This window comes from Polypterus senegalus, chromosome 2, assembly GCF_016835505.1.
Source record: "Polypterus senegalus isolate Bchr_013 chromosome 2, ASM1683550v1, whole genome shotgun sequence".
Classification (NCBI taxonomy): Eukaryota; Metazoa; Chordata; class Cladistia; order Polypteriformes; family Polypteridae; genus Polypterus; species Polypterus senegalus.
In genome coordinates, this window is record NC_053155.1 from 150,012,508 (window position 1) to 150,038,702 (window position 26,195).

Below are 26,195 nucleotides of genomic sequence, written 5' to 3' on the forward strand. Positions count from 1 at the left end.
TATCTATTTATAGATAAGCTCTATAAGGTATGTACGATTATGCATATACAGTATTGCTTGTAAACACGATATTTACATTTGTGACTTGACGCACAAATACGTGATAAATATATGTTCAATGTCATTATTTGTCATTTTATTGTCTGAAATCGAAACAGATCATTCTCCTCTTGCTTATTCACTGTCTTTCAGCCTTCAAACCCCCAAAAACTGTAACGTAACAAAACGATAGCGATATCTTTAAACTGATTTTTCTCACGTAATATGATTCGCTTAAATGTTAGCGATTTCTGAATGTGATTCATTATATAAAGATTTTTTTTTAGAAACGAACTATACGTTAGGAAAATATTTCCAGTAGTTGTGAAAGTTTTTGAAATAAAATCTAATGTGTACAATTCCACAATTTAATGTGAAGGAGAATAATGTTATGAAATTTGAATAGTGATAACATAATTGGAAACAACACGTATTCAAAAAAGTTTACAACGAACAAGCAACTATAACAAAAACACTTGCAACACATTTTATTATATTTCTGTAAGCAGTAAAACTCTGAAAACTCAACACATGAAATGATGAAAACACGATTTAAACTTTGAAAAATTAAAAAAAGCATAACAGTTCGAGTTTAAATCACAATTGTACATATTTATAGTTAAGAAACGTTTTTATAAATATTGTTTCATCTGTAGCAAGTAAATACCATAATTTAATTATAAGTGGATAAATATGGCAACGGTTATTTACAAAAAAGGGCTGAGATACAGAAATTTAAACGATACAACGTTTACTTCTCCCACAGTCCTCCGACAAGTGTTCACAATTCGGACTGGCAAAGCACACACAACCACAAGTTAAATCCAGCTAACAAAAAATATACATTCACAAGCAAGTACTGTGTGTCTGAGTTAAATGCGTTAACTTTGGCACTGTTTCCAGTTAATATCTGCGCTGCTTACAATCAATTTGCCTTTAAACTGAACCACAATATTTAACATCATAATACAAAAGAAATAATATTTTCTTTTAGGGTATGTGCACTACTTTAAGAGTCCAGTTAAAGAATAGCTACCATTGAAGGAACATCGATACACCAAAATCAACAGTCCATTACAACCATACTGGAAAGTAAAAGTTCTTCATTTACAAATTTGCCTTGATTCCCAGTAGATGTTTTCCTCGGATTTATCTTTTAGCTATTCGCATACAATTTTTCACCATTTCAGTCGCATTGTTTCTCGAGCGTCCAGATATCGTTATTTTCCATCTCTTCATGAACTGTTCAGTTTATTTTCTAATAAAAGTCTTGGAAAACGGAAATCTCATTTTAAGAGTCTGCCCCATTTAGACGTACCATTCACTGAAATTTGAAGATAGGCCGGTGTGACCATTGTTACTGTGCACTGCTGAAGCTGGTGAAAGATTTGTGTTGGTTTGAGTTTCTGTAGATGGGGAGACTAGGCCTGGGGGTGTCGAGGATTCGTAACCAGAGCTGCCTGCAGGCGAGGACTCTGAGCCTTGAGGAGAAGATTCGTGGACCTGAGGAGACGAGACCAAAATTGTTAGCACTCATGTATAACTGCAAAATAGCCAAGAGTGTATGTGTACGCAAACATGATACAAATAATGTGTAAGGCTTTCTTGCACATATTCTACGTGGCATATCTGTAATTTTCAACTCTCTGCGCATAGCTTGCTTTTCATTTTTAATGGCTTACTTCCTAAACACAAATTAATGTGCCTTTGTACATGAACCTATGGTAATGTCATTGTTAAAATTCTTAAATGTTCAAACATTTCGATGTGAGGAAACTTGATTCATTTAACAACACGTATTTGCACAGACACAAGTATCTTATTCTCATAAGAAGACTAGCAGCGACTTACCTTCATGTGTTTTCTTAAGGAGCTTGGATGGGTGTAAGACTTATCGCACATCTTACACAGATATGGTTTGTCTGAAGTATGGACATGCATGTGTTTCTTCCTGTCGCTGCTGTTTGCGAATCGTCTATCGCAGCCTTCAAATTCGCACTGGAATGGCTTTTCACCTAGTTGAAAAAAAAAAGGAAATAAGGCAAAACAATTAAGAAACACCCCAAATCCCCAATTGTTGACACTTTATCAAAAGGCAATGGCCACATGTTGAAAATTAATACAGTTTTCAAATGAGTGAAAACTCACACGATAAACAGACCAGTGTGGATAATAAATTTTAAATAATAATCAGATCTGAAATGATATTCATGAAATTTCCCGCCAACTTCATCAGCACAGAGGGCCATTAAATAAACTCGCAAAACTCGAATGCTCAAAGTAACTAAAGCAGACAGATTTTGTTGTTATCGACGTCGCACAGGAAAAATGCAATTGTGAAAAGCGCAGTTAGATAAAATTTTAAACACTGCTAATTATCAGTAAACCGATAAATGAAATGTGTCTAATTGATAAATAAAAAATGCAAGCTCTTTATCATTACGGGCTTTGTTTCGTTAGCGCGATAAATCGACTTCCCCAATTCCTGAAAATGCGCGATTCGTCATTTATACAGGACAATGTAACAACATTAGCACCTACGTTGTTTTAAAACAGCCATACCGAACACAATAATTGAACTTAGCAAATAGACCTATCCATTTTAAAATGTTGTTAATAGTCCGTCTGGCACCTCCGAGGACCCTAACGTGCGAAGAAGCCGAAAAGCTCTTTGGTTTATTTTTTAGCGCAAAAAAGAAAATAGCTCTAAAATAGCTTTTTTATTCTAATAAATTTTAAAATGAAGCATATGCATAAACAAAACCGTGGACGTTAAATTCCTATTTGGGTTAATGATAATTGGCAATTTTTCTTTCTTAGTCTCCCATTAAAATAATTCCTCGTATTCATTTGACCTGCCTTTATAAAGTACAAGCCGACCAAATACTCCTGAATGATTTTTAACTGTTGCTAAAATGATTGATGTATGCCTAACTAACGTAAACGTTATATTAAATGAATAATTTGCAATTAAATATAATTTCCCAGATCATAGAGTTTACACTAGTAATAAAAATAACCCATCAGCGTCCATTTTCATATTGAATTTCTTTTATTTTTAAACGCCTTCGAATAAAATGAGTAAGAAAAAGGCAAATTATTATACCCCACAAGCCGCGACACTTTTAATATAAACCGCGCTAGGAATGAAAAATAATACAGACGGATGAAGTGAAACGATTAAGTAGATCTTACTGGTAATAGTAACAATATTCCCACCACTAATGTTAACACAAATGCTAAATCTTACCTGTGTGGGTTCGCTTGTGAATCTTTAAGTTTTCCGATCGGGCGAAAACCTTTCCGCATCCAGGAAAAGGACATGGGAAGGGCTTTTCTCCAGTATGAACCCGAATGTGATTTACCAGTTTGTATTTGGCTTTAAACGGTTTGCTTTCTCTGGCGCACTCTTCCCAAAAACATACGTGGTTTGTCTGCTCTGGTCCCCCGACATGCTCGACAGAGACGTGGGTGACAAGCTCATGCATGGTACTGAAAGTTTTATTGCAACTCTTCTTCGGGTTGCTGAGCTGTTCGGGGTCGATCCACTTGCAGATGAGCTCTTGCTTGATGCACTGTTGCCTCATATACCTGAAAAATGCACCAGGGTGGTGGTGATGGGCTGCCATATTCATACCCATATTCATATTCATGGACCCATATTGGTTGTGCAGTTGGGCTGCTGAATACGGATCGGTCCTTGGACTCGAGACCTGATGATATTGATCCGATCGCCCGAAAACTTCACCCGGTAGTCCAATTCGCATTTGTCCGTTCAAGACGTTAGGAGAACCATGGGACCCGTGCTGATCGTGGATCCCGGGAAATAATATATGGCCTTGAGTGTCTGTATGGGAATGATGCAGAGACCCTGCTGTGGGGCCGAATATTGTGTGCTGGCTGCTGGCCGGAGAGGAGTCTCCAAAGCCGCGACTGCGAAAAAGAAAGTCCCTGGTAGAGTTGAAAGGCGAACTCGTATAAGAGGTAACATGTGCTGCATGCGCACCCAAAGCAGCCGCTGGATAACTTGGAGCTTGAGACGTAAAAGCCGAGCTCTGTCCTGGAGAAAGATCGTGGTTCAACTTAAATGCCCCCATGTGCGCTGAGTCGACGAAGCTGTTTTGCGCTAAACTCAGGTCTCTGTCCTGCATTTCGCTTGCTGAGTGATGCCTGGCAAAAGTGCCAACTCCTAAGCCGGGAAACTGGTGACCAGCGTCCAACAACATGCTTTATCTGTTATGATGCTCCCTGGCGTCTTTTCTTCCCAGTCTATCTCACGATCAACCACTACCAGAAGTCTTTCAATTTGTAGACTGAACAACTTCAAAATTCTAGAACCCAAAAAGAAGCAAAAAGAATACTGTAAATAATTACCTATGTATACTGTCTTCGAAATTCACAAAGTAAACGCATTTAGCTCATGAGAGTCAGTCTGATCTTGGTTTATATCATATTAATTGCCTCTGCTCTTTTTGGAAGCTGAATAATTCATTCGCACAGTGAAGTTGCAACTCCGAAAGCCCGTGAAATCATTGTCTGTTCTTTCCTTTAAAATTGTTCTGTAGAAATCAAGAATTTTCTTGTAAAACGTTCCAGTTTTAGAGAGAGGTTCCTCGCCGCATCTGGACTTGTTTTCGGATACTAGTGTTTATTTCTCCTCCTTGTCTCTGTTTATTTCGGAGACTCTCTTTCTCAGTGAACTGACAGTACCTCCTCTAACGCCCCCTTTAACTGGAACCCGGTCATTCTTATGTCCAGCTCCTATTGGCTAGTTAGTCTCATCAATCCCAGGTACCCCTCCAATCCCAGGTATTCACTCGCCAACTGGGCTTCATACGCCATTTTCCACTTATTATTACCGCCTACTTTTTTGGGTAGGGGATTTATTTGGGGAAAATACAACCGATCTAGATCGTTTCGAATCGGATTTTAAAGCCTTTCAAGGACACTTTTCCAAATCAATGGTTAAAACTAAAATCTAAAATATATTTTTGGTGTCTGTATTGGTCATATATTGTACACACGGTTTAATAGTAATTGTAAATGTGTACGATAACATACAATGCTGTAAATCGCTGGTATTTTTTCTTCCGTGCTTTTATTTCCTTAGTAAGTGCTGTTAATTAAAAGCGTGATATGTTTAAGTATACATTTTAAGCGGTCTGATTTTAAAATAGAATTTGGGTTTATTAAAGAGAAACAATTTTTTTTATTAAAATAAATTTAAACAAGCGTATGAGTGTGTGTTTAATATCTATCTATCTATCTATCTATCTATCTATCTATCTATCTATCTATCTATCTATCTATCTGTACGACTCTGAATAATTTGTGAAGCGAACGCATCTAAAGGATTGAATACAAAATTCTAGCATATAGGATATTGCTTTTTGGGGGAAAAAATCGTCGTAGTTTATGGTGTTGTTTATTCGACCCTTACCATCTTTATAAATTAACGTACGTCTTTCTAAAACGGCTATCAAAAAACTATTAACACACTATGTTGTTCTGTTCTATGGAAATAGAAACAGATTTTAATAATGGGATTTTCACGCATTTATCTTTTTTTAACCAAGCGTTTGAGCAGTCCACGCGTGTATTCATTTGTAAACAGTGATTTCCGTTAATTAAATTAATATCGCACACCGAGCCGTTACACACAAACTCGTATTTGTATGCTTATAAACTGCTTTTAAAGATTACATGTTATTTAACAACATTAAAAAGAACATAAAAATAAATGTTTTCATTTTGATTGTTTAATATTACTTAATATTGTAAATATCTGTCTGTGCATACAATCAAACGTACTATATGCACATAATTTTAATATAACGTATAATTAGGAAGCTGTACACAAGTTAATACTTACCTGGTACGCATTAGAAGAATTATACATTTAATTAAACCTGTTAAATGCCAATATTGCTCTATATTACTATCATACGATATTAAAATTAGGCTAATGAGCAATATGAAAGTTTAACACCATAGTGTTAGATCAGTAAGGCAGTAAATTGCTGGTGTGAAAGGCTTAATTTGTTGTAGTATATAATTGTGTCTATGGTAGTATTCATGGAATATCGTTCTTTCCTTTACGCTATTTTCTGCTCTTCATGTATACCCGCTACTTTTTAATGTTTTCTGTCTGTAATGTTTGCAACTCTGGACTCCCTCTGTTCTTTCAGGACTGTGCTCTACCCTCTCTGCTGGAAACATAGGAGCTGATCCAAGTTCAAAGTCACTTCTGCCGACCACTCTAACAAGTGCTTTCTTCCCCCTGAAAACCACAAAACCCTTTTCCTCTATGTCACTAGATGGAAAAAGAAAATGGAGTGAAAGAAACTGCTAGTCGCTGTTTTAACAACTAGTAGAAATTCCTGTTTCTGTGGCTTCTTGGAAAAAAGACAGAAAAAAAGCTACAGACTACCAATCAAAGTAGCAGGGTTTCTAAAAAAGGCAGGTTAAAGGATGTGAATACAGTATACTTCCAGCCTCTGATGGAGAAACCCTCTTCTTGTCTTCAAATATGGTAAAGCGTGTTACATTTCTCACTTACATGTAATCTATCTATCTATCTATCTATCTATCTATCTATCTATCTATCTATCTATCTATCTATCTATCTATCTATCTATCTTATATATGCCTTTGTTGAAAAAATGATTCAAGATGAAAAAACAGACAGTGTATCCTGATGCTCGAAACAGCATTAATTATCGTTAATTTTTATTATCACCGGCTGAAATTTTAGTTGAGTTTTGGTGAAATAAATGTGGTTAACTGGGTCTTAATTACTTCTTCTGCACATTTCGAAAGAAAACAATAACTATTTATCGTCTTTTACAAACTCATAAATCCAGCAAGATCATCAACATGCTAATGCTTTGCATGTTACTTTGATGCCCTTGACCTAGGAAACTTCAAGGGCAAAAGACCTGTGACCCTCGCAGGACCACATATGTTGCCTCACAAAGTCTTTGGTTAAAGCAAACTTTTGACCAAAATCTGCTCGCTAACGTGGGTATAAAATCTGTCCGCTACCGCAGTCACTAGTAACCTATATTAGAAAGAACAATGACATTATGTCCACGTAAAGCGGCATATCATTATTAAATGTACGTTTAAAGGTTGTATGTTTTGATTTTCATGATAAATGTAGCTAGATAACATTAAGTGTTTACTATTTTGCATCTGTTCTAAAATGCTTTACATATACCACTATGCTTTATTTTAAAGAAAAAAAGATGCAGATGACTAAAATACATCGTTTTTTGCAAATAAATTTATGGTTTTGAAGAAACCCTTAAAATAACAGAGGACTGAAATTCGTATATTATTAGTTACACTTTCGTTTGATTTGATAATCCGATCATTAAACACATATAATGACTTATTAAGAAGGATATTGATAATTATGTGTGATTTGAGTTTAAATGATACATTTATTAAAGCATCTACAAAAATTTTTCAAGGGTAGGATTTGACGAATAGGTGGTAGAAATCACACTGATCATCTAAAAGCTTTATGGTGAAAAATGTAATGTGATATGAAACTGTAAAACTGCATCGTAAGATTGTTAACCAAATATGTGTAGGGATCCTGTACATTTTTGCGGTGATATGTACAATTTTTCCTTTTTCTTATGAAGTGAAGGTTTATCTGAAGTGATCCTTAATAGGAGAACGTAATATCCGTGTCAACAATACTACTTTCGTTTAGTTTTGTGATTTAAAAAAAAAATCAATTTCAGTCAATTTTAACAAATGTCCGATGATCGCAAAACAAACTCTGGTTCATTTACCAAACTCAACAATGGTTAATTTGTAATTTATAAATCCCGATACTGCTTCTGGTTTTCCTAACCCTTTACAAAAGTTTTATATGTGCTCATTTTCAAACTTGGTCTGATTTAAATTCAATCTAATCATAATGTATAGTAGCCTATTTATACCTCTGTGTGTTTCTTAATGCGCTTTTAAATTGTATGTTGCCCCCTTTTTTGGAAATAAAGTATAAACAAAATTTGAGAACAAAAAATCGTCACTGTAATACTAAAAGGTTTAGTTAAATTTAAACTTTTTTCCTCCCTAAAACAATAGTTGAAGTGTTTTAGTTAGATTGTAAAATGTATATTTTTGATGTTTGTTTTGTAAGTGGAACTTCATTGTGAGTAACGTAGCGGTTGTTACTTCAATTTATTTCGGTACTATAGTTCTCTTTGACATATTTAATATGTTTTATCAATTACGATTTTGCAGTTTGCCTTAATAATACCGTTGTGCAAATGTAGAATGTGACAGCTATTGTGAGACAGAAGGTCAGTTCTCGGGAGAGTACGATAAGCTTTCGTTAATGGCAGTTGGATAATAAAGGAGATCTTCAATCCTTCATTAAAAATTTAAAAGGTAAAAGCGAATACTTTCGTATACGTGAAATACTTTGGGCATACTTTTCATTGTCTCCCAATCACTTATAAGATACGGGTTATCACGGCATTTATTAGCCAAAACGTCACTTGTTATTAGAATTTAGTTTTCGCGAGGATCGTAGTGTGGTAGTTTTCTTGTAAAGAGTTCTGAATGTAATGAGTTTTTGAACGTTCATTTTTTTCTCCGTACATTAATATTATACTTTCTCACGATTATCTCAACATTTATGTTTTAAAAAGTTTTAATTTCTGAAATATAACGGTGCAATGTGAAGTTTAAGTTTTCTTTTCTTTTCAACTTTCAGAAAATTTAAATTGATTATAAAGATCTTTACGTATTAAGACATATTAAATCGATGACAGATACGCATCACGCTGTGCTGAACACGGATTGTACAAGGAGGCGTGTACTCGAACCATAAAGCAAGGCCGTAGTGTTGTTCAGGTTTACAACTTTCCTCTTGCATTCATGCATTGAGTGATACACGTAGAATGAGAGGAGGACACTAATACAACCAATATTTTCAAATGGGATAACTTCTTTTATCCAACAAAAGTACTTAAGACTTTTTCTTTCCAGGTTCCTTTGAATGACCAATACTAGCATACTTCTATTCATTGTTATATTCGTATTACTTTTTAAATACAGTAAACAGAATGTATCTAGCATGTGTTTAGTTTCTCTGTGATTTTTTGCTGTATGTGCCAATAATGCAAATTGTGCTTTTTAATAGGTATTTTTTCTGAAACATTGTTACCACCCGTTAAGATTAGTATTCGTTTTAGAAACAGCCTCTTCTTAAACAAAAAAAAAAAGAAAAAAAAAAAGACCACTTTTGTACTAAGTACTGGTCATAGCTATGGTAGACGAATTGACGTATTTTTCGGCTTTTATTGCAATAAACAAAACAAACGAAAATATTAATATTCAAGACAACAATATTGTGGGATGCCGCTTTATAAGTACAGCATAATAACTGCGCCTTCCTTGTTTAACCTCTACATCAAAGCATTGTTTTTTTATTAAAATTATAAATTATATATTTATTTTTAAATACATATATATACGAGAACACACACCATTATATTAACTACAATACAGGGGGGTCAAATAATTTACTTCATTGGTACACATTAATTACATTTACAAATTGTCTATTTATCCGAACGTATTATCCTCAATTTTTTTAAATCATAAGATTTTAATTATTATACAGTAATTTTATTTCAGGATGACATTTTAGATGCGCTTTGGTCTACCATTACGTAGGTGTTTATTATTTTGTAAGATTTTGTATATGATCAGTTTTTTAAACGTAGACTGTAGTATTCTATCTTCTTTTTTTTATTGAAAAGCTGCCGTTAATTTAACATTTGAACATAATCCTTGCCCATACGTATCGATTTTTAAAACTGTTTAGGCCGTTAGTAGTTCAATTAATTATTAAATAGATGCATATTATGAGCCTTTGCATCGATAACGTTTTGTACTGATAAATCATCGTGCATGCATTAATTGCACATCCTTTAATACAATGAAGTGAGCATCTTTCTTCCTTATATGTACATCGTCCTTTTATATATTCTAAAATCTGTCTTTTACTCGCGCATACACGTACATTAAAGAAACTGAGTTCTGTTTTCCGGTGAAGAAACAGTATATAAAAATAAATTAGTCTTAACTCGGTTGCCTTTATAATTGATGCTTAAAGTGAAAATTGTGTGGTGGATTTGGGGTGTGGTTAATGTGCTGTTTATTTATTAATTGACTTCAGTGGGTGTAATATCAAAGTACGTTGAACGTTTCCTTTTTTTTCCTCCAACTATTTGCACTTGGATAGTCATGGCCATGTGCACAGTGACGGTAGAAATGCACCACGTAAACAGACTTGCTGCTAACTTTGTCAGTACAACTTTTGGTGAGCGCGGGGAGAAAGCGTGTGAGGGGCGGATCCCTGCTGTGTCCCTCCGTTGAAAGACAGCCAATCGTTTCTTAACTCGAGCTGTCAGTCAGCAGACGCCGACCAATGCCTGCAGTGCCATTTCTAAACTCAATTCCCCACTGTGTCCTCCAACTGTTGTATGTTCTGCCAATCGCTTGAGGACAGAGTGGGAAAAGGAACAAGCGGAGTTAGAGGCAGGACAAAAGAAGTTCTATAGACCGTTATAAACATATAGTTATTAATGTTTTGGAAGGCGTGTAGTGGGAAAAATCAACACGAGTGAGCGTGGATGGACAAGGCTATATAGATATGGAGCCCCCTTTGAGCAAGAGGAATCCGGTGCTAAGATTAGCGGATCTGGCAGCGACTCAAACCCACCCTCATCAGAATATGACAGGCTTCCAGGGGCTCGGGGGGCATCACCCTCACCCCCACCACGCTCACCTACACCCTGGGGAAATGGGCAGCGACCCGGGAGTGGCGCTCACTCCGTTTGGACCAGAGCACATGGCTCAGACTAATACTCTAAAATTTAGTCCATCTCAATCCATGCAAAGCCACCCCGAAGCCCAGACAGCGGCAGCTTTTGGTTCTCCTCAGAGCACAGTGGGCTTCCCCGTGGCTCACCCCCACTCAGGCTACACTTCCAGCAGGGACTACATCCTCAGGAGAGAACTCTCAGCCTCCACTATGCACGCACTTGGCGACCAGCATAGTTCCGCCTCCCCTCACCACCATGGCGTGTTTATTTCCACAACAGGTGCTTACGGCCACACGGAGAGTGGTGCCCATCCTCTTTTTACCGGACTTCACGAGCAAAGCACCCCAGGTGCCCATCACCCTCTTAACGGGCAGATGCGCTTGGGTCTTGCAGGGGACATTTATGGCAGGCCTGAACACTTCGGTCACAGGCCAGAACATTATGGACCGTCCACACTGCACGGCTACAACTCCATGAACTTAAATGTGAACATCGCGGCCGCAGCTCACGGAGCCGCGGGGGCGTTTTTGAGGTACATGAGGCAGCCCATCAAGCAGGAGTTAATCTGCAAATGGATTGACCAAGAGCAAACTTCAAAGAAGCCTTGCTCGAAAACTTTCAGCACCATGCACGAGCTGGTTAACCATGTCACGGTGGAGCACGTCGGGGGACCAGAACAGAGCAGTCATGTTTGCTTTTGGGAGGACTGTCCAAGAGACGGAAAAGCTTTCAAAGCAAAATACAAACTGATCAATCATATACGAGTTCACACTGGAGAAAAGCCTTTTCCGTGTCCTTTCCCAGGATGTGGCAAAGTGTTCGCTCGCTCAGAAAATCTGAAGATTCACAAAAGGACACACACAGGTCTGTATCTCCTCTCCGGATAACAACAATTGCAGTCGAGTCAGTTTGTACAACACGAGACGAGGCCTAATTGCATCATAGCTCTATTTGTAGATATCACTGATCACAGTAACGGGTTTTAGTGCATTTATTGAGATAGGGACAAGATAGTTATTCCCTTTTGGACAATTAAAGAGGACAGTAAAGAATATCGATGGCGAATTAAATACCTGATTTATTTTGTAAGATCGGTAAAAACATAAGGTATTTAGGCATCAAAATTTTTACTACCTTTGTTTTATTTTCCAAAAGAATGTCCTATTTTATTTAATCGTTGGCTAAACATTGTTGCCCTGGAATTGTTCAGACAGATAGCACCACAGAAAGCCTCTAAACGTTTTTTCTCTTAGCATGTATTAGCAAATACCTTGGATAGTCTGTCAAAGCTGACGTCCTTCAGGAAATAATAATCCACGTGGAAGTAAACGGATAGCTGTGAGGCAATAAAAATGGGTTTCAACTTAAACTGAGTGCACTTTCTGAAATACAGTTATTCATAGAAGTGAAAAGGGCATTGTTTGCGGGCAGAATGTGCGCACTCAACGCACAAAGTTAAACGCTTTTAGAGCGTCACTTTCTATTCATTTAGGGCAAAATCACGATTCAGACGACCCAAGTTTAAACAAGTATTAAAAAAGCATACATGTCAATTATAATTCAGTAGATTTTTTTTGCATTGCATATTATTTGGTCGCAGGCAAAATTTGAGAAATAATCAGCGAGCTTGACAAGTAGGAAAGAATTGATTAAATAAATAAATAAATAAATAAATAAATAAATAAATAAATAGTGAGACTCAGACATCTTTCACTTTCTTAAGCTACGCTTTTATCAATAATAGATTATTGATATCATTTAAGAGGTGTTGTGTCCACACAACGTAAGATATATTTTGGAAATATTTAGCTAGTATTCTAAAAACATTTTAACGTCTGTGATGTTTTTATTGACATACGTACATTTAGGAGCTGATAAACCTCTGGCTTGTACTACCATTAATTTAAATTACTATCTTTGGCAGATTGAACGGTTGAGAGTAGGCCAATTAAGTGATTTACATGCCCGGAAACAGTTATTCTCAAAGGAATTCAGTTGATATAAAAGTAGTTAAATACAGAATCAACGTTCTTAAATCAGGGTTATTTTTTATCTTTATGCATATATATATGCATAAAAATAATATATATATATATATATATATATATATATATATATTTTTTCCCCGAAGTTTTGAATGCATCTAAAGCAACACGATCACTGTCTCTAGTTAAGCAAACCCATACTCCAATGAAGGGAATCACGTTGTATATATTCGTGTTAAGAAAAAATAAATCCCATTTGCCGAGAACACACACTGCCTGGGCCACTTTGGTAACAGCAGCTTAGTATACACTGTTCAAACACGACCTTTCCGTGTCAAGCAATGGTTACCCGCGATCGACAGAAACTGTTTTTTTTATTCGATTTGAGAGGTTCTTTAATAAAATTAAGCATATATTCACAATTTGCAGAAGTGAAATATTGCTTGTTTTGTTTCCATGGGACTGTTTGAGTGTTTCCTGAATTTTTTACATCAAAGGTAGGGAAGCTTGACATAAATCTGTTCCCATCATTTACATTTTTTTTTTTCTGAACTGACTGCTTACTGCGTTTTGCCTGACGGCACAATCCTTTGTCATCGAGTTAAGATAAATGATGGACATGGGTAATAGGTAAAATTTAACCCCTCATCTGACCCATGTGAGATTGTCGATAAATCATAATATAACACGACCTTTTTAAAGGCAGATAAATAAACGACGGAAATGCATGCTGTATGTATAAAGTTCTAACTGTAGATCGTCTTAAAATTAAAATGAAAAGAGATGTACTTTAAACACATACAGTCAATGTGACTACATAAGGTAAGATATGTTGTACGTCAAGAGATACTTACAAAATTAAGGATTCCAAGACGAAAAAATAGAAGGAAAATGAACATCTTTTATATATGGTTCTCTTATTGTTTCTATTCTGTTTGTGCCAGATGAAAGTTATTTAAACAGGGCAAGGTACACTTTGTTTATACATGAATCAGTAGAGGGCCATTGCCTGCATGTACAAAGAAAAAGAATGGAAGCAAATTTCTGCAAGACAATTTTTACAAGAGGAAAGACACAAAATGTTATTTCTCGTTTTACTCCTTCTTTAGAAAGTTTTGTAAACTAAACTTGGTTTTGGCCAATCAAAAAGTATATTGAACTAACGCTACTATTAAAAAAATAAGCAAGGTAGAGTGAACTGTGAAATATTACTTTAAAATGCAATGTCATGTCAATGGAGGCTCTGCATGTATTTTTCTCAAATACTTGTTTTGTTGGATTTTTATGCTACACCCCACCCCATTAACTGCATGCTTAAATTGTTTTTATTTGTATTTCTTCCTTTTTACCCCTTAGCCAAAAATGTTGATTAACCATAAATGCATCCAGTAAACTGAAGTGTTTTGTATACATTTCTAGGAGAGAAGCCTTTTAAATGTGAGTTTGATGGCTGTGACAGAAAGTTTGCCAACAGCAGTGACAGGAAGAAGCACTCTCATGTCCATACCAGTGACAAACCCTACTACTGCAAGGTGAGGGGCTGTGACAAATCTTACACCCATCCTAGCTCCTTAAGGAAGCACATGAAAGTTCACTGCAAGTCTCCTCCACACCCTTCTGCCAATGCAACATCTGCATACCAGCCTTCGTCCCTTCCTCATGGAGGTCCAATCTCACCGACTACAGACTCACCCAGGAGTCGATCTACCACTCTTTCACCACAAGTCACTAATATCAATGAGTGGTATGTTTGCCAGGGCAGTGGCACTCATGCTGGCCTTCACACCCCTTCTACTGAAGCACCAACATCTGATTCTGAAGATGAAGTGTCTTATAGGAGTACAGATCCAAGAACTATGCTTTGATAATGACTTTTTATACAAAAAAAATGTCAGTGACTTTCTGAGAATATGTGCGTATATGAATGTGTATGTGTGAATATTTACGTATTGGTTGTTTGAGTAAATGCTTCCAGTGAAGAATGAGGGTTATGACATATTTACAGTAATGGACCATATACTGATAATAATCTGGAAAAAAATGATGGAAAGACAATAATATTTGTCTTTTTGTTTAGCTTCATGTACAGTTCCCATATTTACTATTACTGTTGTCTATCAAAGACAGCTTACAATCAAACTGAGCAGTGCAATATTAATAATTTCCTAACTAAGCTAATGAAAATGTGTTATACAAAATTATCCGAGAACACATGGTTAAATATTGAATTTCTGATCCTTCTGATCCATCGTTTACATGTACATGGCTCAGTGTTCAAAATATTTTTATCACAGGCCTCCCCTACCCCACATACACACACACACACACACACTCACACACCTCCACAACACTGAAATGGAACAAGCGGGTTTGAGAATGCTATGTTTTCTTTTGTTTTTTATATGTATCCATGTCTGCTATAAAACAACTTAAAGTTATGTAAAAGGAAATGATACTGCAAGCTAGGAAATAAACTCAATAAGCAGTAGTTTTTTTACTGTTGTTACGCATGACAAAATTTCCAATGAAATGTAAAAAAGCCCAACAAATTACTTTTTAAAATATATTTTCCATCAATGGCACATGGATAATTATTGTATCATGTTAGGAGAAAATTAACTTTATGCAAATGTTTCAAAATTTAAATATACTGAAGTGTACACATTTTTCTTCAGAGATCAAACCTTTACATGACAGTATTTGTATATAATAAGATTGGCTGTACATTGTTCATGTTACCTAATGTTACTGTTTGTTGTTAAGACGTAATTTATTTGCTGATGTAACATTGTCCTACAGATGCACCAAAGAGGTATAATATTCATTTGGTGGAACTTTGTGATGTTATTTTGTGGTTTGGAAAAGAATATATATGTATGTACATATATATATATATATATATAAATATTTTTCTTCTTACTTGAATGAATTTTGTAATGTTAAATTAAGACTCTCCTTTCGCATGCCTATGTACATCTAATGAACTAAAAGAGTCATATTAAAAGTGCATGGTACTGTTGCTTTGGGAAGAAAAAGACAGCTGTGGACTGTGAAGATTCTTTGTGGTTTAACTGGTTTTGTGTTAAACTTGAATAAAATTGAATCTGCCCCTTAAAAGTCATTTAAACTGCTTCTTGTTTCACCAGCCCAGGTTGTAAAAAAAAAAGTTTTAATTTAAAGTATTGTGTGAGCACTTTTGAATGATTTTAAATGTAGATATTCATCTGAAGACATACTCAAATACAGATAATGTGTGAATGAATTGAACGAGTATGTCTGTTTTCTGTCAGTAGTGTGTTAATGCTTTTCTTATCTCTTGAGATTTTTTATACATAATCAGTAATGACTGAACTATAATAAATTGTATGTGTAAATAGGAAAACGTTTATTCAATATTTTAGGGAAGTCAACAAATATAAAAGTTGTTTAAAACAATAAGGAAAACTTCAAGAAGTGTCCTGTGCTTGGTTCAGACGAAGAGAGATGCAAACAACAGAATGTTTTCTATTATATAACGCCAATAAAAATGCCACTAACGTGGGAATATATGTAAACACAAGTCCTGTAACTGTCACGATCATTAGAAACATGACAGTCGTAATCTGAAAGTTATTGAGCAGAACGTTTTCATAACGAGTCGTGAATGAGTGTGTTGGAGTGCAGTGAAGTTGAAAAACGTTTGTTCTGTGCAGTCGGACAAATAACAACACACAAAGTAGAATAACACTCATGTAAATGAAGGCGCCAATCAATGGGAAAACTTATAGCTCTCTAATGAAGTCTCTTGTGAAAGGCAGGACAGCACAAAGCCATCAAGGCATGAATCATTCATGGGAAATATAAAAGATAAAAGATACCTGACAATACGCAGAATCTTGTATAGAATATATAAAACAAGTTTTCCCTCTCTTATTTTCTGCATTAAAACACACAATCTTACTTCTTTGCCCAGCCTATTGAATTAAAATTGACCAGTGCAAGTCTTGCTCCACTTCAAAGTAATTTACTCCACAGCGGAAGGCTTGGCGTTTGGACAATCTTCATGGTGTGTTAAGATTTCTATGGCAATTGGCAAGCAAGACGTCCCAATTTGAATATATCTCGTAGAAAACCACTTATTGCCACTAAACTGGACATCATCAAAGCAAGAACTGCACCTTCCCTCGTGGATAACTTTTTTTTTTTTATCATCTCCACCAACCGCAATTATCTAGGGGTTGTTACCAGTTTGATTTTAAGATGTCTAGGATATAACACATTTAGAAGTCTGGGGTCGTTTCATATCTGTCAAGATAATTTTTTATGCAGTGTAAAACTAAATAGTCTAAACTCTCAAATGACACTATCAGCCTTTGTCTCCCCCTCTCTGTGTTTCACGCGCGCACACACATAGACACAATGTGAGTACAATGATAAAAGTCAATGACGGTAAAAATGCAATGATATGAGATTGCATTTGAGATCAATATATGAGTTACTATTAACACTATCATAAACAACAACAATAATAATAATAATAATAATAATAATAATAATAAATGCACTTAAATGACTGGCGTCCCGTCCAGTGTCTGCATTCAGTTCTCCCTTGAAAGATTTGTGCTCAATTACCCCGAACTGTATAAGCACATTAATTAAATGAATATATGAATGGGTAGTAATAATAATAATAATAATAATGTTTTACTTTTAAAAAATACAAACCCGAGACACCATGCAAAAATATCAAGATGAAGCGCACGTGGCCTCCATCCAGAGAAGTTTGAAGAGAAGAGACAATAAACATCGGTGTATAGCGGTATGCTCACATCTAGATAATTTAATTATTTAAGAGTAATACTACTTTGACATAACTATATATAATTGTTCTATTCCTCTTTCCAAATAGTTGGACCTCCTAATATAAAGGTTAACAATCGCACCTCCTTTGAGCTGCGTAATCCAAACATTTTTGTTGTAATAGATAATGAGTTCACGCTTGCCTCTTCCACTTACTACAAATATATTCAGTATAATTTACATTCTAAGGGGATTGTTCGAGTATGCCCAGGCTAATCACTTTAACAGGTACTTTTTATAGCCTCGTTTTCTACATATGTACAGGAAATCAATAACAGCCGAAGATCAATGTGTTTGTGTGCGGGGGCACAGTCATAGTGATTTTGTACATGAAGGTGTGGCAACTTATAGTGGGTAGTATGTGACAGTGACGTAGACAGCGTGTCACGGTATGCTCTATTTGTCCCCACCTTAACACCCAGCCTGTTAAACTAGGGGTGTGGTGTAGTAGAAGGTACGAATAAAAAGGGCGTGACAGGGGGATAGATAAACAGGACAGCTTATATATGCCACTCCAGCAGCATCCACAATGACTGGCTTTTACCTCCGTTTTTACTGCCCGCGTTAAAAAATAATACGAACTGTTAGAAAAGGGGTGCAAAGGAAGCGCATCCCAAGACACAAAAAGACACAAGTGCCTAATCAGGCAGCGCGAAGTTCAAAGGCAGCGTCTTTGAAATTCAAAGTGCCGCTTTTATGGTACATCAACATGGAGCGTTAGGATTGCCATGGCAATGCGCGTACCAAAAGCAAGCTGCATTCAAAATAGTCCAGCTCAATTCGAGACACTCTATTAAGATACAGTTGCATTGACCTTTACTTTCATGCCATGTTAGTTCAGTCAATTTTTACTTCATCAGAATCTTTCATATTTTGAGCACCCTCCCCCAAATTACAACCATTACTTAAAATCGCCAAGTTTTACACTCAGCACTAGATCCGTCCGAGCCCCCTCAAAGAAGAGCTCGTTATTTAGGAAGAGAGCACGGGATTGTTCTTTGTTTATTTAATACAAGTACTCTGTGAATGGTGAAAAATAAACACGATGAAAAATAACCAAACAGATGATTCCTCCAAGAGAAAAAAACGGGGGGCTTAATAAAAGGGTGAAGCAGTCACCGTTGAATGAGAAATCCTTTGAAGTGGAACTTATTATCTGAGGAATACTTTTTGGTTGTCCTAACGACGCTGCTGAATTGAAAAGCCTCTCCTTTGTCAGCGATTTGTTCTCCTTTGCTGTGATGCCCGTAGAAATTACTTACATGGACTGTCTTTACATGCAGCCTGCAAATCAGTAACTTTCTAACTCAGACTTGCAGACGCCACTCTCCTAAAGACAAAGCGAAAACCCGCATGCGAAATCGCCGGCCTCTCTCTCTCTCTCTCTCTGTCTTTTTGTCCTAGACGGGACAGGTTTAAGAGCCAATTTTTTATCATCAGGGAACGACATGCATTCGTAACGCGGTGTGATAAACAGTATCAGCGGGCACCATGATAGGAAGAAAGTGGGTTGATTAAGTGAGCTCAAAACACTCGGGTGCGATATTTGCGTCTTTTTTTAGATTATGGTGTAAAATAGATTATTTGCATCGCATTTTGCTATAGAAAGATTTCAGCTGTCAAACACTGAAGTGCAAAATTTAAATGATCTGATTTCACATTTATTTTTGAACGGCGGCTTCCGCGACACTAAATTGGGCTAAACGGGTTTGAAAATGTTACTTTACGTATTTAACATGCGAAACGCTGCATTAAGAAGATCATTTTAAATGGAGGTAAAGTGCTTAGCCACTTTGTCTTCGAAAAAGTTCATACACGCAGTAAATACCAACTCATCCAACAATTTCCTTAGCCAAGCAGTCATCATTCCGTCCCAGATATACTCGTTACGAGTCGATATTATTATCAAGGCAAATGATCAACGTGTTTGGCTTTCACTTACCACTGGGGAAAAGTATTACATATGCGGGCTTTTAGTGGGATTCAAAAAATGCATACTATACTGGGGGCGATATGCATCCATCAAAAAAAAAAAAAATGCACACACCTTTGGCATGTTCTTGCTTATGGGGTTTTCTTTTGCTACGGACACCATGGAAAATAGTGCATTTGTGGTGAGAAAGAAGCACCAGTACTAGCTTTGTAAGCTCAGTGCATTAAATATTGAATGACACCAGGAAAAAGAGGTTGTCAAGGGGCGCCCAGCCTGAAAGTCTTTCTTTAACTTTTTTTTCTTGTGTTGCCTGTTGGACTGCTTAAGCTGGTATTAATTAAAGCTGCTTGTAACCGAGTTACGTTCAGGCTTTGTCTATTTTCTCACTTTAATAGTGAAAGGAAATCTTGTAACGGTAGATTTATCTGCTTTTTAGTTATATTCTTTCCCTCATTTATGGACATGGGGATTTAAGAAATAAACAGGGCCAAACTCTAAATTGTCTTGTATGATTCCATACATTTACACATTGCTCATCATTCAAAGCTTTGACTTTGGCTTACATCCGAAAAAGTTAAAAGGCAGGAGATTAGCTAAGAGGACAGAGGGGAGATGGGAACCTTTCAGAAAGATCCCAAATTCAGCTGTTTGGATGGAATTTATATTTGGAATGGGCCCAAAATATGCCACATATCGTATGTTTTATTATTATTATTATTATTATTATTATTATTATTATTATTATTATTATTATTATTATTATTATTAAGTTGGTTGTTGTTTGTTATTACTTAACAAAAATTCAGCTCTTAAATAGTGTATATTCCTGACAGAAGGATACCAGTTAGTTGCAGCGGCCGCTTTTTCAAGTGTTTCAACTGTACATGTTTTTTCCCCGAAAGTATTTTTCAAAGTAAGTCTTTAATGTGACACTTCTATCAGTATTGGCAATAGCATTCGAATATGAAGAGTGGTGTGTGATTGTTTCTTTAATTTCATTTAATTGTACCTAATAAGACACATCTCTCTGTGCTTTTCCACGCAGACTAACGCATTCCCTACTATCCAGTGACAAGCAGAAACAATTTACTTCTTTTATTGTGCGTTCTGAGAGATGTATGCATTTTACTTACACAAGTGCATGCAACTACGAAACTTTAGCAGAGACTATCATCTATTATCTCATGGTTATAGTTTTTAATTTGGGAAATTGCGCAAAGCTCCAAGACATTTTCAATTGAGAAACGAATTATAGTTTTCGTTCAGGTGGTTTCTTATGATGATGTACTTTTTATAATAAAACCTGGTTATATTCGAATTAAGGTGAAAACCTACTTTAATGTTTAAAGAGCTATAGGCATCTGCAAACTTTATTTTAGCCGGGAAGTAAAATCAAAATTCGAAGCCCGGCGAAAAGTTTAGGGAGAGATGTCTAATGACTGCATTTAAAACAATTAATGGCCATTTAATTACTAGAGGGTGTTACGAAACACAAGTGTTTTTTTTTTCAGTTCAAATATTAGGTTACAATAATTCACAAAATAATTGCTTTCCAAAGGGCATTCAAATTTAGAAAAGTTATATGATTTGTTTTCTGCTTAGATTGAAATATGAAATATAGAGAGGAAAGAAGAAAGAGAAAGGGAGAGAGAGAGAAAAAAAAAAACGTGTTGCTTTCTTTTAAAAGCTCCACGCGGTCCTTTTGAAAAGGGGGGAAAAAAGCTGCACTTCGTATAAACTGGGCACACATTCATTATCCAGGCACTCAGCCAAAATCTTCTAAGCACCCTACCTGGCTTCTCAGCTTAAGTTTCCTGAATATGTGAGAAAAAAATTACACTCCAGTTGCAGTTCTACATGCTATACTCCTTTTGAACAACTCCCACAACTCTTAGAATTCAAGACTCGCTGGATTCGCAAAGTTTACAGAAGTAAGGATGGGCACTTTTTTAATAAAAAGAAAGAAAGAAAGAAATGTACAGGGTGAAATCCATTGTAAGTGTAGATTGTTAGTTTCTTTCTAATATAACATGATGAGTGACTAACCCAAATGAAATGTGCTTCTGCGTAAAGGTTTTGTCAGTTGGGGTGGTTTGCCTACTAAGCTGTCCTGAATGGTTGAAATACTTTGTGTGGTATTTAGAAGTGCAAGAGTAAGACAAGGCTGGTGTCTTATTAAATTAGGAATGGGTGAATAGCTGTACTCGGTTGTAAGTTTTGGGAGCGACTCCGTCTTCTTGTGCAAGTCCGACCAGAGCAGCTGTGACTTCACCTATTAGCCCCGATGTCTTTCCGAAGAGATTGGTGGAGTTAAACATCCGACAATAGGCGCGCTGGGGCGTCCCTTGCCTGACCTATACCCGTTTTTAATAGTTTCATAGGAACTTCATTAAATCAATTACTTAGTGAGCACATCATAATTTATTTGTAATTAGCTCTGAAGAGCTTGATTTTTGCAACAGACCACAGAAGCGAGCCCAGCGGGGTTTGCTATGTACTACAAGCACTTTTTGTTTGCTTTTGACTTGTGGTATTATTTGCCCGCTGTAACAAAAGTGTAATCTGAACATCTCAATCAGGTACTCACGTCTTACAGTTTAAAAGTAAGAGACTGCAAGAGAAGAGCATGTTTCTGCAGTCATTCGCTTCAAGGCTAAAGTAAAGCTGCATTCGCTGTAATTTGTCTTAAATTGTAATGGATTCAGCGCTAAGTGGGGAATGTAAAATCAGCTGTAAATCAAATAATCAAACAGTCCTAAATATTCAATGTATGGGAGCAATGGTTAAGATTATTAGTAATAGAAGTATCACATTAAGAGTGATGTTAATAATAATAATAGTAATAATAATAAGTAACATTGTGACTACAACGAAGAAGACAAACAGAATACACTTGCTTTCATTTATTCTGCTTTTCACGTGTTATTGTTAAGCGCATTATTTAACAATGGCGGGGCTCCAGCCAATGCAATTTTTTATTACACATGACGTGCAAATGAAATGTGGTTGTCAAGATTCGTTTCGCCTTTAGATCTTCAGAAGAGATTAAATGTTAATGTGAGGCGTGACAAAAAGAAAAAAAAAATCAAATGGCAGTTAGTGGCCAGCTATCAGTGGCAATGAATACGTCTCAGAAGTAACTTTATTTGGAAAAACAGCAATACACGGGCGCATGATTAACAAAAATAATTTTCTACTATATATGCAAAAGTAAATATGACTATGGTGTTCACAGGGTAGAATTGAAAGAAACAATGGGTGAAATAGCAATCCATTATTGTATCATTCGGGGCTACGCTATTTTTATAAATATGGCATTGATTCTTACCCGTCTATTGCATTCTAGTAGCTTGTGAAGATCCGCACTTTGGACAGGCTGCAAGAATCATCCAAATGGAGAGCAGAAATCAGATGTATGGGTGCTAACATCGCTCTCAAAGATAGTCACTTTTAAAAATATACCTTTTAGATTTGGCAAAAGAGAAAGTAGTGAAAATTATTTAATGCCAGAGGAAAATAATATGGACATGTAGTGTGTTCAACTCATGTGTTGTTTTTATTTCTCCTATTTACGTTCTTTACCCATTTTTCTTACTGTTTCTGTGGAATTGCTAATTAACATCCACTCTTTGACACATGCATACTGGACAGTTAGCATTTTATGTTTTGAATGCTATTTAAGTTGAGCTCTATTTTAATTGGTAATAGTAAAAAAAACATCAGCTCTACAAAACAGTAAAAGCTGCATCAGAAAAACACACAAACTATACAATATTATGATTAAGATTTACTCAGCATTTCAACATATTCCAATGTAGTTTGTTTTTAATCTCTGCAGTATGTGGTATTTATATATTTTATGTGTGATGTACATTCAGAAAAACATCCCAGTTGTAAATTCTGTGGCAGCCTAGGCAATAAAGCATTTCAGTATTGTAATAATTTAATACATATAAATAACTGTTCAGTTCATTGTTTTCATGTCAAAGCGGACAAGAACACAAAGTAATAATGAAGTAAGTTTAACTTAATACAATTAATAGAGAACACTCTTTAAAAACAAATGTTAAATGATAGTAACAAACAGCTCAGTTATTCTTGGTAACTACAGACTTCAGGTAGGAGCTTGAGTATGTACTGTGTGATTCCATGAAGAAGTCTCTTTATTTCTTACATTGTTATTAACTTAAGAAAGTATACACTAAAATACTTCCTAATACATGATGTTTCAGTTGTTCAGACTGCTTGTTTTCTGGAGGAGTTACACCTCAGGACTTGTTTTGTTGACAACAAATGAAGACTATGCATTGAAAAAGAGAATAGTATTACCCTTTACTAAATAGTTTTATGTTTGTTCTTGCAAAGAACATCTGAAGCAAAACATTGGTTTGTATTGTGTTACATAAATTTAAAAGGCAATAGTAGGATGAAACATGAATTGAATGGATATGGTAAGGCCTGGGGAGCCTTAGGTGACCTAAAGGTGCTACACATCATTGCAAAATAAAAGCAGGAATTAACTGCCTTTGCTCAGGCTTGTTGCAGTGTTTGATCATTTTTAATGTGGATGTTCTCAACTGAGACTCCAGAAAAGAATAAGTGATTTGATTTTATTTGTATGCTCTTATACTAGACAGAGCTACCACTTTATCAGTTCTTCTGTGTGGAGTTTTTTACCTTCTCTCTAGGTTTGTGTGGTTTTCTTCTGACAGTCCTTTGAATATACTGTCAGGTTATTTTGGCATCTTCACAGTTTCCTGGAGTAAATATCCTGTTTCTGGCTGTTTTTTTTTCACTATAAATGTACTGGTATCCTTAATGGTACATGGCTATTTTTTCTTGCTTTGTCCACCTCTACACTCCTGTTTTAGATCTGGTCTAATGCAGAACCTTCATGACAGGATTAGACTGCTAAATAATCTAAATTGTTTTCAATTATATTATTCCCTAAAGCAATGGTCATAAACATGGACATATACAATAGGTTTATGGGCATGACTAACACTTTGTACACTTTAAAACTGTATTTAAAAGAAGGTATCAACTTCACACTTAGTTGGATAGCCACCTTTTTATAGAGTTAACTACTCCTGGGTTGTGAGTGCAACCCAAGGAATGCTTCTAGCGTGGTGGAAGAAAAGAATTCACAAAACCTAAAAAAGACACATAATCCCAAGTGAAGGTCCTCACCAGGAAGTCTGCTTTGGTTGTCTGTCTTATGCCTCTAGATTGACAACTTGAGCTGGATACTAGAAAGTGGTCTGGAAAGGAGGGCTCTGGTTTAGGGTATAGTTATGAGGGTGCTCTGCTATTGGGCCATGATTTTTGGATACTTTGTGTTGTGTTGCAGAGGTACAGGTCATCCTCTTCTATAAATGATATTATTTTTTAACATACTCTGGAAGTGAAAATCTATGTGGTTAAAATGGTCATGGAATAGGTAGAAGTTCATTTAAGTCTTGGATTACTAGCCTTCTAAAATCAGCATCTAGGAATCAAGACTGCAGTTTGCCTTGGCAGCGCCATGAATCAATAGTCCTGGCGGATATGTCAGTTTGGCTGTAACCCTGATGTTCTGGTTGTAAGGTTCAAATGATCGTCTCCTGCTCCTGCATCCAAATCTAAAGCTGTAGGGCAGTGGAAGATGGTATGCTACCAACAAAGGAGGTGACCAAAGAAAGAATGTGATACAAACCAAAATTGAGAAACGAGGAATGAGAGAAGGAAAGCAAGCAAATGACCTCCTCTGACAGATACCTGATTAGGTAATATAGAGTGGATTGAGCTCAGCAGATGGTGAAATGGCAGATGAAAAATGTACATTGCAGAATTGGATTAAACTATTTTTTTGTTTTTTCATTGACATAGTCCACCTCAAAAAAATATAAAAAACAGCTATGTACTGTGCATTCAAATCATTATGTGGAGACTGACATTTGTTGCTGCTTTATTTCACCTAGTTTGCAATGGAAGTTTATATTTCAGAAAGCATAATTTGGTAGAATTTTAATGTTAGCAAACAAATTTGTTGCTTTAGCTGTATTGACTTTTGTATAATTGTTATAAATAGAATTCTAACATCATTGTTGTACACCAAAAGAAACGATTGCTGCACCTTGGAAAAATGACAATTTTACTTACAACAATAACCAATGGTTGTTATGGATTATTGTCACATAACTATATGCTATGAGCAAGAGTTGCCCAGCACAGATACTAGTTTTGCTGTATCTTGTCTTTGCTTATTTTGGTAATAAAATTTCCTTGATGGCAGGGTAAGACTTGAAGTCCCCTAAATGTGAAAACAGCGTCAAGGAAGTTGGTAGTAAAAAAAACAAAACAAACTGTTGCATATATTTATCTTACCAAATGATCTCTACTTCACAAGCAGATATATTTTGCTTCTGTCATTTAATGATTGGGCTCAGAATTAGAAAGGATGAAACATTTTGGAATCCAAGCAATGGCTGTAGTTTTATTCAGTGCTTTTGATATTTTATTTACTAGAGGAGGAAGCTTCCTATCAAGATCCAAATTCACAAG

At 35.9% G+C, this 26,195-nt stretch overlaps 2 protein-coding genes and 1 long non-coding RNA gene across 5 annotated transcripts in view; 2 read left to right on the forward strand and 1 right to left on the reverse strand.

Moving 5' to 3' along the window:
- Positions 1-501: 501 nt before the first annotated feature.
- Positions 502-4,407, reverse strand: zic2a (zic family member 2 (odd-paired homolog, Drosophila), a). The gene is made up of 3 exons (XM_039744813.1): positions 3,290-4,407; positions 1,891-2,054; positions 502-1,542 (listed from the first exon to the last, which is right to left on the reverse strand). The coding sequence occupies exons 1-3, from the start codon at positions 4,263-4,265 to the stop codon at positions 1,348-1,350; spliced, it is 1,335 nt and encodes a 444-aa protein (XP_039600747.1). The 5' UTR covers positions 4,266-4,407; the 3' UTR covers positions 502-1,347.
- A 6,172-nt stretch (positions 4,408-10,579) lies between these two features.
- zic5 (zic family member 5 (odd-paired homolog, Drosophila)) lies at positions 10,580-15,987 on the forward strand. The gene is made up of 2 exons (XM_039744811.1): positions 10,580-11,759; positions 14,300-15,987. Exons 1-2 carry the CDS (start codon positions 10,724-10,726, stop codon positions 14,743-14,745), a joined length of 1,482 nt encoding a protein of 493 aa, XP_039600745.1. The 5' UTR covers positions 10,580-10,723; the 3' UTR covers positions 14,746-15,987.
- Positions 15,988-21,436: 5,449 nt separating this feature from the next.
- Positions 21,437-26,195, forward strand: part of LOC120523473 — a 157,793-nt gene continuing 153,034 nt past the window's right edge. For all 3 annotated transcript variants that reach the window (XR_005632636.1, XR_005632635.1, XR_005632634.1), the window contains exon 1: positions 21,437-21,583. This is a non-coding gene — a long non-coding RNA (uncharacterized LOC120523473). The remainder of the gene's footprint in view (positions 21,584-26,195) is intronic.

Excerpts from the sequence above, each read along its gene's own strand:
- zic2a (XM_039744813.1), bottom strand. The coding sequence starts at position 4,265 with ATGTTGTTGGACGCTGGTCACCAGTTTCCCGGCTTAGGAGTTGGCACT. Across the intron at positions 2,055-3,289 it reads TCACAAGCGAACCCACACAG|GTGAAAAGCCATTCCAGTGC; the intron begins GTAAGATTTAGC and ends TTTTTCAACTAG. Across the intron at positions 1,543-1,890 it reads CCTTAAGAAAACACATGAAG|GTCCACGAATCTTCTCCTCA; the intron begins GTAAGTCGCTGC and ends TCGTCTCCTCAG.
- zic5 (XM_039744811.1), top strand. The coding sequence starts at position 10,724 with ATGGAGCCCCCTTTGAGCAAGAGGAATCCGGTGCTAAGATTAGCGGAT. Across the intron at positions 11,760-14,299 it reads TCACAAAAGGACACACACAG|GAGAGAAGCCTTTTAAATGT; the intron begins GTCTGTATCTCC and ends ATACATTTCTAG.